Raw genomic sequence first — 15,755 nt, 5'->3', positions numbered from 1 at the left:
AGTACATAATTCACAAAAGAAGAAATACAAACTGATAAATACATATGAAAAGCTGCTCAATCTCTCCAATAATCAGGGAAAAGCGAATTAAAATGAGACAGTATTTCATATAAGAAATATGTTGGTGGGAATGCAAGTTGGTGCAGCCACTTTGGAAAAGTTTGGAGATTCCTTAAGAAATTAAAAACAGAGCTTCTGCACTATAGGGCATTTACCCCAAAGATACAGATGTAGTGAAAAGAAGGGCCATCTGTACCCCAATATTCATAGCAGCAATGGCCACTGTCGCCAAACTGTGGAAAGAACCAAGATGCCCTTCAACGGACGAATGGATTAAGAAGATATGATCCATATATACAATGGACTATTTCGTCTCCATCAGAAAAGATGAATACCCAACTTTTGTATCAACATGGACGGAACTAGAAGATACTATGCTGAGTGAAATAAGCCAAGCAGAGAGAGTCAATTATCATACAGTTTCACTTATTTGTGGAGCATAACAAATAACATGGAGGACATGGGGAGATGGAGAGAAGTGAGATGGGGGAAACCGGAGGGGGGAGATGAACCATGAGGGACTGTGGACTCTGAGAAACAACCTGAGGGTTTTGGAGGGGAGGGGGTGGGGGGTTGGGCGAGTCTGGTGGTGGGTACTATGGAGGGCACGTATTGCATGGAGCACTGGGAGTGGCGCATAAACAATGAATTCTGGAACACTGAAAAGAAATTTTAAAAATGTGAAAAATTAATAAATCTAGAAGCAGTAAGGATATGGAGAGAAACAGCATTCTCATACATCTGCTAAAAATATAAATTGCCTCTTAGAGGGCAATTTAAATTTAACATAAATAACACTTTGACCCTAAAACTCAATTTCTAGGGCTCTACTCAATATCTATACAAGTATATAATTTATAATAACAAAAAATTTGATGTAATCTAAATTTCCATCAATGGGGACTGCTTAAATAAACTATAACACACTCATGCGATGGGATACATACTATGCATCCATTAAAAATGAGTGGGCTCTATATCAAGTCCCAGTTGTACTAATAACCACAATACACCTAAAGAAGCAAATTAATGAATGATGCATGAAAAGCAACTTTTCACATATAAATTCAGTTTTTAAAACACGTATATGTGTATATACACATACAGAGTAACATATATACACAAAGCCCTACAAAAATACACATTAAAGTATTAACAGTACATGTGAGGAAAGGAGCCTTTCTTTTATATTGTTTATACCCTAAAACAACATATATTATTGTCATTTAAAGTAACTTTGTCTTTGATTTAATAATAGGTGTCATTTATTAAACGTATTAGACAATACAATTCAAAAACACACACACTGAAAGAGTTGAAAAGAATAACTGAATGAGTTAAGTATACCAAATGTTTCTTACCTCTCTAGGAATAATAAATTTGTCAATCTTTCCTTCAATATCCTGAAGCCGGGCAGAAACTGGGGTCAGTTTGGCAGCCCGAACAGTTTCACAAAGTACTTGCCGACAATACCTGTTTTAAAAAAGTTTTTTTTTACAGTTCTTAACTCTGGGAAAGGCAGTTTGAAATGCACGTGCATTTTGTAACAACTTTAAAAATCTTCCTAATTGGAAATAGGCACATCATAATTCTAATTTGCTTGGAAATTAAGCTATATATTAGAGGTATATAAAGTCCAGGTAGCTTAAATTTAAACAAATAAAAACAACTTCAAAAGTACCAGAAGAAAACTCGAAACATTATTTATATAATTCTTAAGTAGCAAAGTCCTTTATTTTTATTTTTTTTAAGATTTTATTTATTTATTCATGAGAGACAGAGAGAGAGGCGGGGGGTAGGGGGTAGAAGCAGGCTCCCTACTGAGCAGAGAGCCTGATGCGGGGCTCCATCCCAGGACCCTGGGATCATGACCTGAGCCGAAGGCAGTCACTTAACCAACTGAGCTACCCAGCTGCCCCTCTCTTAAATAGTTTCTATGTAGTATCTCATTTAATCCTTACAAGAACCTCAGGGATGCTATTATTATTCTAATTTTATAGATTTTTAAAATTAGGCAATTGCTTAAGATCATGTAGCAGAGAGGTGGTGTCAGCAGGATTTAAACCCAGGTCTGCCTCGCTCCACAGCCCCTAATCATAAATACCAAACTACTGTATGTATCCTTCAATAACAATCCCACTTCTAGGACTTTATTAATAGCAACAACTGGAAATATTAAAAAAAATAAGCATAGGAATTCTAATTGTTTATAATACTTAAAAGCAACAAAAAAGGAAAACATCCTTCCTTTCCTCTTTGAACAACTATTTATTGAGACTATATATTGAACAACTATTTATTGTTTCATTAGAAACACCGTATTAGACACTGAACTACAACAGTAAGACAGAAATCCACAAAGGGATGCAAGGTCTAGTTGGCAGAGAAAGTGAGAGAGGCAGGGACAGCAAGGATAACAATTTAAAAAGCACAGTAACTGTTAGGATAAAGGCAGTTCAGGATTTTGGAGAACACATGGCAGGAGCACATAACTAAAGGCAGGACTTTATAGAGAAATAAGCACTTGAGGCTGAGACCTGCAGAAAAAACTGGAGTTTGCTAGAAGGGAAAGGAAGAGAGAATCTAGACAAAGAGTAGTCTGCAAAAGCCAGGAGATGAGAAAGAATACTACAGCTTTGAAGAAACAGAAGAATTTCAGTATTGCTAAATCCAAGGTAGGAAGAGGCACAAATAACGAGAGATAAGGTGGGAAGGGAATAAGCGGCCCAGCTCTTGAAATGCCTCCTAAGCCATGCTGGTGAGTTTAAATTCTATCTTAAGAGCAACCAGAGGTCACTGAAAGATTTTAAACTGGGGACTCATCTGCCCAGATGTTGACTCCTCAGGTATAGAAATAGTACTAGCACAGTGATGCTCAACATTAGAATTAGAACACATCGGAATCATCTAAGAAGCTTTTGAAAACTTCTGATGCCCAGAGACTGCTGATTTGGCATTGGTCCTAGGTTATCTGTATGGTTAAAGCACCCAAAGTGTTTACTGTGTACAGTCTTGGGCTCCAGTAGCAATTTGGAGACTGGATTAGCGGGGAGCAAGATCCAAGGCTGTTGAAATATCCCAGGCAAGTTAATGGTGATCTGAATAGTGAGGACAATGAAAAGAACTAAAATTCAACTGCCAGGAGGGACACCTGGGTGGCTCAGTCAGTTAACCGTCTGCCTTCATTCGCCTCAGGTCATGATTCCAGAGTCCTGGGATCGAGTCCCTCCCTCTGCCTGCCACTCTTCCTGCTTGCGTGCTCGCTCTCTCTTTCTCTCTCTCTCTCTGATGAATAAATAAAATAAAATAAAATAAAATAACTTCCAACTAAGAGTTGTTTGGAAAGTCAAATCAACAGAACTCAATCTCTGACTGGGCATAATAGAGTTACATATATAAGAATATTGTCCACAAAATATTTAGAGAAAAGATGGAATTTACAGAAGAATTATATTTTTATATTTTAAAACATCTTGAATTTTTAAATTTTGAATATATATGTATATATGCATAGAAAATTTTATATATATAAAATTTATGTATATATAATAATAAAAATTTATATATATGTATATATGCATAGAAAAACCTGGAAAAAGAGTAAATATAGTTAACAATTGTTATCTCCTAGGGATACAGTTACAAAAAACCTTCACCTTCTACTTCATACACTTCTGTATTATAAAACCTTCGAAGGACAAGTATGACTTTTAAAATGAAAAACAGTTATATTCAAGGTAATTAATAAAACTTCCAAATTTCGAAGAATGTGTAACAAAGTCTCCTTATCTTCTTTTCTATAGTTAAAAGAGGCTCCAAGGTAGGGTTGGTTGCCTGCTGTCTAGACTCAGACTTCCAACACCCTAAGCAGTCATAATTGCTATTTTTAAAAAAATCTTTTTTAGAATGCCTGGTTGGCTCAGTCAGTTAAGCATTTGCCTCAAGTCACGATCCCAGAGTCCTGGGATCAAGTCCTGCATCGGGCTCCCTGCTTGGGGGGGAGTCTGCTTCTCTCTCGCCCTTTGCTGCTCTGTCAAATAAATCAGTAAAATCTTTAAAAAATATCAAGAGAAAAAAATCTTTTTAACTAAGGTATTATCTACATATAAAAATTCATCTATTTTACCTATACAATGTGAAGAAATTTAGTAATTGTGTATAATTGTGTTACCACAGCCACCGTCAAGATACAGAACAGTTCCCCCTAAAAACTCTTCTCATTCTCCCTGCTAGTTGATTCCTTCCCCATTCCTGGCCCCAGACAACCACCAATCCCCTTTCCATTACAACAGTTTTGCCTCTTCTCAAATTTCACCTTAAGGAAATTATATTGTATATAGTCTTTGAATTTGACTTCTTTTACTTAACATAATGACATTTAACCACACTGTTGTATATATTGATATTATTACTTTTTAAAAAATATTTTATTTATTTATTTGACAGACAGAGATCACAAGTAGGCAGAGAGGCAGGAAGGCAGAGAGAGAGAGGAGGAAGCAGGCTCCCCGCTGGGCAGAGAGCCCGATGTGGGGCTCGATCCCAGGACCCTGGGATCATGACCTGAGCTGAGGGCAGAGGCTTTAACCCACTGAGCCACCCAGGCACCCCAATATTATATTACTTTTAACCACTTGGTAATATTCCAAGGTACAGATAAAACACAATTTGTTTATTTACTCACCAGCCAACGAATATCTGGACTATTTCCAGCTTTTTGCTATCATGAATAATGTTGCTATGAACATGTGCATAAAGGTCTTTGTGTATATATTTTTTTCATTTCTCTTGGATAAATGCATCGGAGAATTTTTGGGGTGTATGGTAAGTGTACGTTTAGATGCCACACTGTTTTCTGACAGGTCTGTACCATTTTGCATTTCCATCAACAAGATGTGAATGCTCCACTTACTTGAACATCACCGATACTATTTTACATAAGTCTAATGTAAAGGTTTCCCAAAAGTATCTTATGATTTTGTTTATTTATTTGATAGAGCACAAGCAGGGGGAGAGGCAGAGAAAGAGGGAGAAGCAGGTTCCCAACTGAGCAAGGAGCCTGATGAGAGGCTCAATCCCAACACCCTGGGATCATGACTTGAGCCAAAGACAGTCACTTAACCAACTGAGCCACCCAGGCACCCCCAAAACTACCTTATGATTTTAAAGAGCAAATTAAGTCATCTAATAAAATCTGTATTTACTTTTTTTTTTTAAAGATTTTATTTATTTATGGGGCGCCTGGGTGGCTCAGTGGGTTAAAGCCTCTGCCTTTGGCTCAGGTCATGATCTCAGGGTCCTGGGATCGAGCCCTGCATCGGTCTCTCTGCTCAGCAAGGAGCCTGCTTCCCCCTCTCTCTCCGCCTGCATCTCTGCCTACTTGTGATCTCTGTCTGTCAAATAAATAAATAAAATCTTAAAAAAAAAAAAAGATTTTATTTATTTATTTGAGACTGAGAGAGAGAGAGAGAGAGAGAGAGAGAGAGCATGAGAAGGGGGTGGGTCAGAAGGAGAAGCAGACTCCCTGCAGAGCAGAGAGCCTGATGGAGGACTCGATCCCCGGACTCCAAGATCATGACCTGAGCCAAAGGTAGTTACTTAACAAACTGAGCCACCCAGGCACCCCTAAAATCTGTATTTAAACATTTTAAGTCCTGCAAAAATATATACCTTTCCTAGATATTATCACTAGCTTTAAATAAGACAGTTAAACCAACTCAAATTTACCTAATGATCTCTTCTTTTTATTATATTCTTACCTGAGCTGCTCAATTTTCTCTGGAGTAATGGGATCCTTCCCAAAAACTTGGTCTATCTCTTCATAAAGTTTTCTCTGAACCTCTTCAGAGGTAGTTAAAAAACAGATTGCCCAGGTGCACACTAAATAAAAATTTATATTAATAACAATGAAAACAGCTAATTCATCGTTTGGGTGCAGAGTAAGATAGAACATACTATTTTTTTCTTGTATTTTCCTTTTTTTCTGATATGGAAGACACTGGAATGTTACCAAAAAATACCACGATTATTCACAGGATATTTTTTTTTAAGATTTTATTTATTTATTTGAGAGAAAGAGATCACAAATAGGCAGATAGGCAGGCAGAGAGAGAGAGAGGAAGGGAAGCAGGCTCCCCGCTGAGCAGAGAGCCCGACGTGGGGCTCGATCCCAGGACCCTGGGATCATGACCTGAGCTGAAGGCTGAGGCTTTAACCCACTGAGCCACCCAGGCGCCCCTGTTCACAGGATTTGTACTTCATTGAACAGAACAGGATTTGTACTTCATTGAACGGGACATGACAACTCCTAAGGAGATCTGCAACTGCTTTCTTAAAATTGGCAAGTAATTGAAGCCAAAAATGAATTTTTACCTTCAGTAAAATAGTAATGATAATAAATAAACCTCATTATCTGGAGGAGTGTTAAATGTTGGTAACTGTAATGGATTGTCTGGTTCACCCAACCTTGTGTAATAAACTACGGATTTATTAGTTCCTTCAGGAGACCTAATGAAATGATTCATATAAATCAAAGTAGCGGGAGATTTACCTATAAATCAATATTCTAAATTTTTACTTGCAATGGTAGATAAACTGGTTCAAGAATTGGTATTGGTTATTGCTTAGGACAACAGTTCTCTAAAATCACCCAGGAATTGATTGATGGCACAACTCCACATTCACAGCAAGGAGCTGTGAATCAGATTCTGATTCCAAAGACTTAGGGTGAAGTCCAGGCATCTGTACTTCCAACAAGTACCACATTTATTTTGATGAACAAGACTGGGAGATCACTAAGCTTACAGGGTTACTTTTGCTTAAAAGGGCCTATATATTATATGCACCGAGGAAATGAAAAGGTAAGAAAATCACATGATGAACATGAAACAGAGAAAATACGAAAAGTTATATTTCCCCTAGAAATCCACTAGGATTACAACTACTCAAAGAATGGAACTATCCAGATACCATCCAGATACCAGCACCTCTTACCCTAGATTTTGCTTGAGATGACTCTATATTACTTTTTCTGAGTCAAACAGTTTTAAAAATGTATTTAAGTAATTTCTACTTCACTTATTAATTATCGCCTTCTCGAGCTAAGGGCAGACTTAAATTTGTCTCAAAGTTACTTTTTATTTTAATGTTTGCCTAATTCACTATCCAATTCTTACGCCTGGAAAGGACACAATTCACTTTCTGTACTAAATGTTATTATCAATAAAATTAATAGCTGCCTGGTACTCTTTTTATAATTTACTCATATTCAGAGTTTATAAAAAGGCACATGAGTAACTGCCTGTATTTAACTTTTTCCTACATGTATTTCTTTATTAGGGCTTTTGAAGGAACTACAGAATTTCTGCTTCACAAGTGATAATGAAAACTTATGCAGTGGACAATATGTACAAGTTTGTAATTTTACAACATACAGTGATATGTATACAATATTGAAAGATTTAGTACAAGGGTGTATACACAGTGACCACTCTTACACCCTGCTTCACCATATTATCACTTGAGATTACCATAACTGTATGGTTTAATAATCTCAAATATTGGTTCTTTGGTAGAACTCTAAAGTATGACTGAGCATAGCTTAAAAATAAGATTTTAAGTCATGAACGTTCTTTAAACATGGTACTGAACCAAAGACACAATTACAGACTTGAGAATACCTTGGAGGTCATCTAGACCTAAACTGTTATTTGAGAGAAAAAAAAATGCAGAGCCAAATATCTTGCTCAAGGCTAATAAGTAGCAGAAGATTAACGTTTCCTGCCTATTTTGACTCTCAAAAAATTCAGAGGTACCTTAAAAAATAACCAACCCACATGCAAAGAAACAGTGATAATCTGAAATCCCCCCTAAAAACTGTGATAAGATTAAAATATTAACCCAACTTTGGAAATGGTCACTTTTTTTGCTCTGTTGTTGTGCTTCAGATCTTTTGTAGGTCTTTAGCAGAGATATAGTTTAATGTAGTAAATTTTTTAAAAAACAAGTTAAGCACTTTTTAAAGAAGTTCCACACATTATTTTTGACACATGCACAAATTCCATTTCATCTATAATACCTGGACATCTCTAGATGTCAAAAACTTTATAAAGAAGAACTTACGGGCAGTTTAGATCTTTAATTATTGTTTTTAAATAGAAAGAACTGTAAATGAAATCCTTCAATGAGTATCGATTTTTTCTATTTCAAACTGAAGTTTTGATACTCCCTTTAGCATTTTAGCATATTTTTATAAGCGTGCACAAATTTCACACATTTTAGAACTTTAAATAAAAATCACCTTCAATTACACCAAGAGAGGAGTTCTTTTAAACTGTGATTTCTGTGGCCTATATCCTCTGTTGGTAGACCTTAATAATAGCAAACTGGACTTGAGTCAAAGTGAAAACCACAGCAGGAAATTGAAAGGCTTCACTGCTCTGCTTGGAAAGGTGTCAATAGCAGTTCATTTTAAAGGCACTAACTAGAATTCACAATCCATAAACTGTGTCAAGAAATTTATGGCAATGTTCAGAGGTGGCATAGAGCACCTGGGGGTTTCAAAAAAAAAAAAAAGGTAGCTGTGTGAATCAAGCCTTTCAAACAAAAATAAAAAAGAAAAGAGAAGGGAAATTATAAAGAGGTCTTGCAAACAATGTTTCCTTTATTTTACCTGTGTGTATTTTATGATCTATCTTAAGAAGAAATCAATTTATACTCACATTTTGCAGTTATGACACAACTGGCCAGAGAAAATATCATACTGTCTTCAAGGATCTAGGAGAGAAAAACGAAGTTTAGAAAGGGTAAAATGTAAGGTGGCCTGTATTAGACCCTACCAAAATAACCTTTTAATATATATATTTAATAACCTTTACTTTTAGAGTACATCATAAGGTTAAAGAAAGGAAAAATTAAGGTTAAGGAAAGGAAAAAATGTATATTATTTCTTTAAAATGTTTTCACCTAAGAAAAAACTAATGTAAAAATCAACCTAAATATGGCCTTGCCTTTTTGATGCAATAAACATTTACTGGTAGTTATCACCGGCTTGTGCTATGTTTTTGCTAACAAACTGCCTCGGGGCTCTCTTTCTGGCTTCGGCTGGTGCAGCAACAAAGCCTCAGAACAGTGAAGAGGCTGCCACTACCCTTGAAGCCTTATTCGATCCTGCACCTGTACACACCCGGAAAACCGTTCTGTCTTTGAAGACTCATGTATGTAGACTGGGCATTATTGCTACAGGGAACAGGCGTGGCAATAATGGCTCCATTCTTCTCCTTTGCCTGACAACCCCGCAAACACAGCGGCGTGCTGGGGTAACAGAGGCACTCTGAGAACAAGCCAAGCTGCCAGCCTAGTCAGTTAAGTCCTCCTCTTTTATGATCGGAGAATTTGATTCAACATTTGCTTACCCAATATTAAATAATATACAGCGGCTTCAAAGAACTAAATAAGAAGAGACTAAATACTTGTACAATTTGTGGACGATGTACTATAAAAGTAAAGTGAGCACAAAGCACTATACATGTGTGATTATTATTTACTTAATAAACATTTAACAGTTACACCACCTGTTGGTCATTAAGGTTCCCTTGTACTAAGGAGTCAATGAAAATATGTTGACTGAAGTTCCCTCCTTTTCGTTCTTTTATGATTTTCTTTAAAATAGATTCCAGTTGCCTAAGAGCTTAGAGAAGAAATACAAAAAAAGATTTTAGAATATGAGCATTTGTAAAGATTGAATATCTTTTTTTTTTTTTTTAAAGATTTTATTTATTTATTTGACAGAGAGATCACAAGTAGTCAGAGAGGCAGGCAGAGAGAGAGGAGGAAGCAGGCTCTCCACGGAGCAGAGAGCCCGATGTGGGACTTGATCCCAGGACTCTGAGACCATGACCTGAGTCAAAGGCAGAGACTTAACCCACTGAGCCACCCAGGCGCCCGAGATTGAATATCTTTTAATATTTCTGTACAATGTTGCTATGTGCAGAATAAAACTTTCAAGAAAGAGAGCTGTAACCAAAAATTTTTACAAAGTTAATTTATGTTAAAATTCATCAATTTTCTTTTCCTTCTTTTTGCTAAATTTTACATTAAAAAGCTGCAAATGCCATATATGTACAATTTAAGGAATAATTATAAAGCAAACACCCATAATATCAACAACCAGGTCAAGAGCTAGAACTAACACCAGCACCTTGGAGGCCTCCGCACACATAAACCTCTCCCTTGATACTTCCCTTCTAAATTCTTTTTTTTTTTTTAAGATTTTATTTATTATTTGAGAGAGAGAGAGAATGCGAGAGAGCACAAGCAGTGCAGAGGGAGAAGCAGGCCTCCCAGTGAGCAGGGAGCCTGATGTGGGGCTTGATCCCAGGACCCTGATCAAATACTCTGTCGGTGTTAAGAGTCTCATTTGGATCCTGGGATTCCATGCCCTAGCAGACCCCATACTTCCCCCTACTTTGCTGCCTGCTCATTCTCAGTCTCCTTTCAATGGTTCCTTCTCATCTCTTGAATTTCTTAATAATGGAATGGCCAAGGTCAGGATTCAGTTTTTTGCACCTCTTTTCTTTTTCTATTTACATTCATTACCTTGATGGTCACGAGTCTCAAGGCCTTAAATACAATCTATGGACTGAACACTCCCAAATTTATATTTCCAGGCCGGACCTCTTTCCCCTGAATTCCAGATTCCTATGTCTAACAACCAATTTAGCATCTCCACTTAGATGTCTGTAGCCTATTAAACATACCATATCCACAAATGAACTCTACATCTTTCCCCACCAAAACTGGATCTTCCCAAATGTGCCCCATCTCCCTAAAAACCTCAGTTTCCAAACACTCAGGCCTAAAACCTCGGTGTCTCCTTCTCTCTTATACCATACAACTAAGCTGTCAGTTCATGTTGGTGTTCTAATTTCAAAGTACAGAATTACTCTTCCTTTTTTTTTTTTTTTTTAAGACTTTATTTATTTATTTGACAGACAGAGATCACAAGTGGGCAGAGAGGCAGGCAGAGAGAGAGGAGGAAGCAGACTCCCTGCTGAGCAGAGAGCCCGATGTGGGGCTCCATCCCAGGACTCTGGGATCATGACCTGAGCCAAAGGCAGAGGCTTTAACCCACTGAGCCATCCAGGCGCCCCCAGAATTACTCTTCTTTACCTTTTTTTTTTTTTTTCATTCTTTATTTTCTGCTGCCTACCACCTAGTCCAAGTCACATTATTTCTCTTGCCTGATTCATTGCAACAGCCCCTGAATTAGCCGCCCTGCTTCTGCTCCAGGTACCTATAATCTATAACAGCAGCCAGAATGACATGTTGAAAACATAACTGAGATCGGGGCGCCTGGCTGGCTTAGTCAGTAGAGCATGCAACTCTTGATCTCAGGGTTATAAGTTTGAGCCCCATGTTAGATGCAGAGACACTTAAAATCTAAAAAAACCCAAAACATGGGCACCTGGGTGGCTCAGTGGATTAAAGCCTCTGCCTTTGGCTCAGGTCATGATCCCAGGGTCCTGGTATCGAGCCCCACATCAGGCTCTCTGCTCAGCAGGAAGCCTTCTCCCTCCTTTCTATCTCTGCCTTCCTCTCTGCCTACTTGTGATCTCTGTCAAATAAATAAATAAAATCTTAAAAAAAAATACATCAAAAAAAACCAACCAAACAAACAAAACCTCAGATTATAACTGCTAAAACCTTCCAGTTTCCTATCTCATAGTAACAACCTAGTCTTACAATGGGCTATAAGCCAGACAAAATCTGTCCCTCCCCTCAGTCTTTCCGGCCTCATCTCTTCTATTCCTCTTCTGACTGGCTTCACTCCAGTCAAAAAGTTCCCTGTACACCAGAATCCCACCTCCAGGACTTTGCAATTACTCTCCCTCTACAGAGACTGTTCTTCCTTTGGCCCTGTGGACAGCCTCAATGATCTGCACCGAATGATTTCCTTATCTCTCTCAAGTGTAGCTCATAAGTCACCCAATCTTAGCGAGGCCCTTCCTAGTAACCTTATTCAAAACTGCAACCTCCCCATCCCCAGCACACCCCATCCCCCTTCCTGATTTGATTTTCTCCGTAGCACTTTTCATCTTTTAACACACTATTCGGTTTACTCATTTAGATTACTGTCCGCTACTTCCCACTACAATGTGCGGCCACAAGACAGGAATTTTTGTTTCTTTTGTTCACGGACATCTCCCCAGCACCAAAAACATACCAGAATATTATAGATATTCACTAAATAGTTATAGATTTGCATGAATGTAACACATTAGTGATTAAAATGAAAAATTATTAACACTATGATGCAATGGTTCTCAACTCTGCTACAAATTAGAAGCACCTAGGAACATTTTTTTTTTTTTAAATCGTAAAGTAGGGGTGCCTGGATGGCTCAGTCAGTTAAGTGCATGACTCTTGATTTTGGCTTTGGTCATGACGCAAGGGTCATGAGATCCAGCCCCGCACTGGGCTCTGCACTGGGCATGGAGTCTGCTTAAGATTCTCTCTCTTGGGGCGCCTGGGTGGCTCAGTGGATTAAGCCGCTGCCTTCGGCTCAGGTCATGATCTCAGAGTCCTGGGATCGAGCCCCGCATCGGGCTCTCTGCTCTGCGGGGAGCCTGCTTCCTCCTCTCTCTCTGCCTGCCTCTCTGCCTACTTGTGATCTCTCTCTCTGTCAAATAAATAAATAAAATCTTTAAAAAAAAAAAAAAGATTCTCTCTCCCTAACCCCCTACCACTTTCACTCTCTCTCCTAAAAAAAAAAAAATCATAAAATGTAAGTCATACCTCACACCAAATAAATCCAAATGTTTAGTAATGGAAGCCTGATGTCACTATTTATTTTGTTTTATAGTTTAATTTTTTTTAGTAATCTCTACGCCCAGCATGAGACTGGAACCCAGGACCCCAAGACACTCATATGCGGGGTGCCTGGGTGGCTCAGTTGGTTAAGAGTCAAATGCTCTCCTAACTGCACCAGCCAGGCACCCCCATATTTCTCAAAAGATTCAATGGTTAGCAAAGTTTGGGAACTACTGCGGTACATTCTCAACTCTACAAGTACATCAGGCTTTCATAGAAATACCTGACACCCAGGGCGCCTCTCTCTCAGACTCTGAATAAACTGGTTTACCATGGGGCCTGATCTTCAGTTTTTTTTTGCCTTAAGTTCTCCAGGTGATTTCAATGTACAGATCAGGCTAAGAATGACTCACTTAAACACATGACCCAGGGACCCAGCCGTGGTTTCCTACTCACATAAATTCCAAAAAAGAATTTTTTTTTAATATTTTATTTATTTATTTGACAGACAGAGAGAGATCACAAGTAGGCAGAGAGGCCGGCAGAGAGATAGGAGGAAGCAGGCTTCATGCTGAGCAGAGAGCCCGATGCGGGGCTGGATCCCAGGACCCTGGGATCATGACCTGAGCCGAAGGCAGAGGCTTAACCCACTGAGCCACCCAGGTTCCCCAAGAATCTTTTTTTTTTTAAATTAACATATAATGTATTATTTGCTTCAGGGGTACAGATCTGTGATTCATCAGTCTTAAACAATTCACAGCACTCACCATAGCACATAAAGAATAATTTTCAATAAAAGCATGAATTTGATTTATGCCAATGTTACAACCCAAGGAACATATGTTAGATAGTCTAGTTTTACTTAAAATCAATGACTAATTTTCATTTTGTATTAACTGAACAAATACTTGTGAAATACATTTTTTATTAAGGGGAATTAGTCCTATTGCATCCATGAAGATACTCACAATGGCAATAAAAACCAGAGTGCAGAAAATGTGTCTGTTAAATTGGCTCTTTTGAACTTATGTTGGACATCAAGGGAATCACTAGAATTCTTTTTTTTTTTTTTTAAAGATTTTATTTATTCATTTGACAGAGAGAGATCACAAGTAGACAGAAAGGAAGGCAGAGAGAGAGAGAGAGGGAAGCAGGCTCCCCGCTGAGCAGAGAGCCCGACGCGGGAATCGATCTCAGGACCCCGAGATCATGACCTGAGCCAAAGGCAGCAGCTTAACCCACTGAGTCACCCAGGCGCCCCGGGAATCACTAGAATTCTAATCCCCGTGAGGTCCAGGATTTTTGACTCCTATACACAACATAGTGCCTAGGACATATAGTCCTCAATAAATACTTACTGAAAGAATGAAGGATGAGAATAGTAGAAAGGAACACAATTATATATGGAAAAAATCCATCGTTCCAACACAGCCCATGTATTTTAATTTACCCTACTTCTAAAAAAAGAATTGAAAGAGCTCAAAATACAGGTATTAAAGAATTACAATCATTAAATTACTAACAGAAGATATACAAGCAAAAAAAGGGAGACTAATTTTTTTTTAAGATTTTATTTATTTATTTGACAGACAGAGATCACAAGTATGCAGAGAGGCAGACAGAGAGGCAGAGAGAGAGGGGGAGGGGGAAGCAGGCTCCCTGCTGAGCAGAGAGCCGATGTGGGGCTCAATCCCAGGACCCTGAGATCATGACCCCAGCCAAAGGCAGAGGCTTAACCCACTGAGCCATCCAGGCGCCCAAGCGAGAATAATTTTGTGCAGTCATCTTAAAATGAAAACTGCTGTTTTTCTGAGTAGATTTTAAAAAGTTGCAACCAATGCCCCAAAATATTGAAAATATTTTTACTCAGTGTTATAACAGCAAGAATTCTTTTGTTGCTACATTTAAAAAAAATTTTTTTTTTAATTCTGGGATTTTTTTTTTTAAAGATTTTTTATTTATTTATTTGACAGAGAGAGAGATCACAAGTAGGCAGAGAGACAGGCAGAAAGTGAGAGGGAAGCAGGCTCCCTGCTGAGCAGAGAGCCCGATGCGGGACTCGATCCCAGGACCCTGAGGTCATGACCTGAGCCGAAGGCAGTGGCTTAAACCACTGAGCCACCCAGGCGCCCTTATGTTGCTACATTTTTTACAAACATCTTTTCAACATGTAAGCTGGTACTCAACAATTCCAATATTGTTGGACATTTAGATTGCTTCTGGTTTTCTATACACAGAAATAGCACTACAAAAAAAAATCGTTATTTCTTTTTTCTCTTAGTTTCACCAATTATTCATGACTTCTTAAAAAAGTTTTTATTCATTTATTTGAGAGTGAGAGAGAGAGAGAGCACACAAGAGAGCACAAGGGTTGGAAAGGGAGAAGCAAGAAGCAGGCTGCCCACTGAGCAGGGAGCCTAATGTGGGACTCGATCCCAGGACACTGAGATCATGACCTGAGCTGAAGCAGCCGCTCAACTGACTGAGCCACCCAGAGGTCCCCATTATTTATTACTCTTAATGTTTATTATAAAACTGCTTTCCCAGGATTGTACCCTTACATTTTCCTGTAGGCCATACGAGCCTCATTCTATAGTGAGTACCAGAGTTTCATTTACTGATTCACTGCTTTTTTTCTCTCTTTTAAGAAAAACCTTTAATATAGGAAATGTAGGAGAAAAACATAAAGACAGAAAATATACATGGCCCATAATCTCATGGTTCAGAGATGTCCTTATTAAAATTTGGGCACATATCCTGTCCCTACTATAATTTAAGAGTAGCAAAACTTACCATCTTCATATTGTTTTTTCCGAGTTGTACTTTTATCAAGTGATCCATCTAAAAAGCCTTTGCCAATCTCAGACCAAACCTGAAAAACAGGA

The 15,755-nt window shown here is 38.3% G+C and overlaps 1 protein-coding gene across 1 annotated transcript in view; it reads right to left on the bottom strand.

The window, feature by feature from the left end:
- The window catches only part of LOC123951061 (cytochrome P450 20A1), a 63,477-nt gene that overhangs the window by 7,820 nt on the left and 39,902 nt on the right, over positions 1–15,755 (bottom strand). Inside the window, exons 6-10 of the mRNA XM_046019702.1 lie at positions 15,664–15,742; positions 9,633–9,748; positions 8,781–8,835; positions 5,820–5,940; positions 1,422–1,533 (exon numbers count right to left, since the gene is read on the bottom strand). Of these exons, the coding sequence (XP_045875658.1) occupies positions 1,422–1,533; positions 5,820–5,940; positions 8,781–8,835; positions 9,633–9,748; positions 15,664–15,742 (483 nt within the window). The remainder of the gene's footprint in view (positions 1–1,421; positions 1,534–5,819; positions 5,941–8,780; positions 8,836–9,632; positions 9,749–15,663; positions 15,743–15,755) is intronic.

The sequence above is a fragment of the Meles meles genome, chromosome 9 (assembly GCF_922984935.1).
Source record: "Meles meles chromosome 9, mMelMel3.1 paternal haplotype, whole genome shotgun sequence".
Classification (NCBI taxonomy): domain Eukaryota; kingdom Metazoa; phylum Chordata; class Mammalia; order Carnivora; family Mustelidae; genus Meles; species Meles meles.
This window is presented reverse-complemented; position numbering and strand designations above follow the sequence as displayed.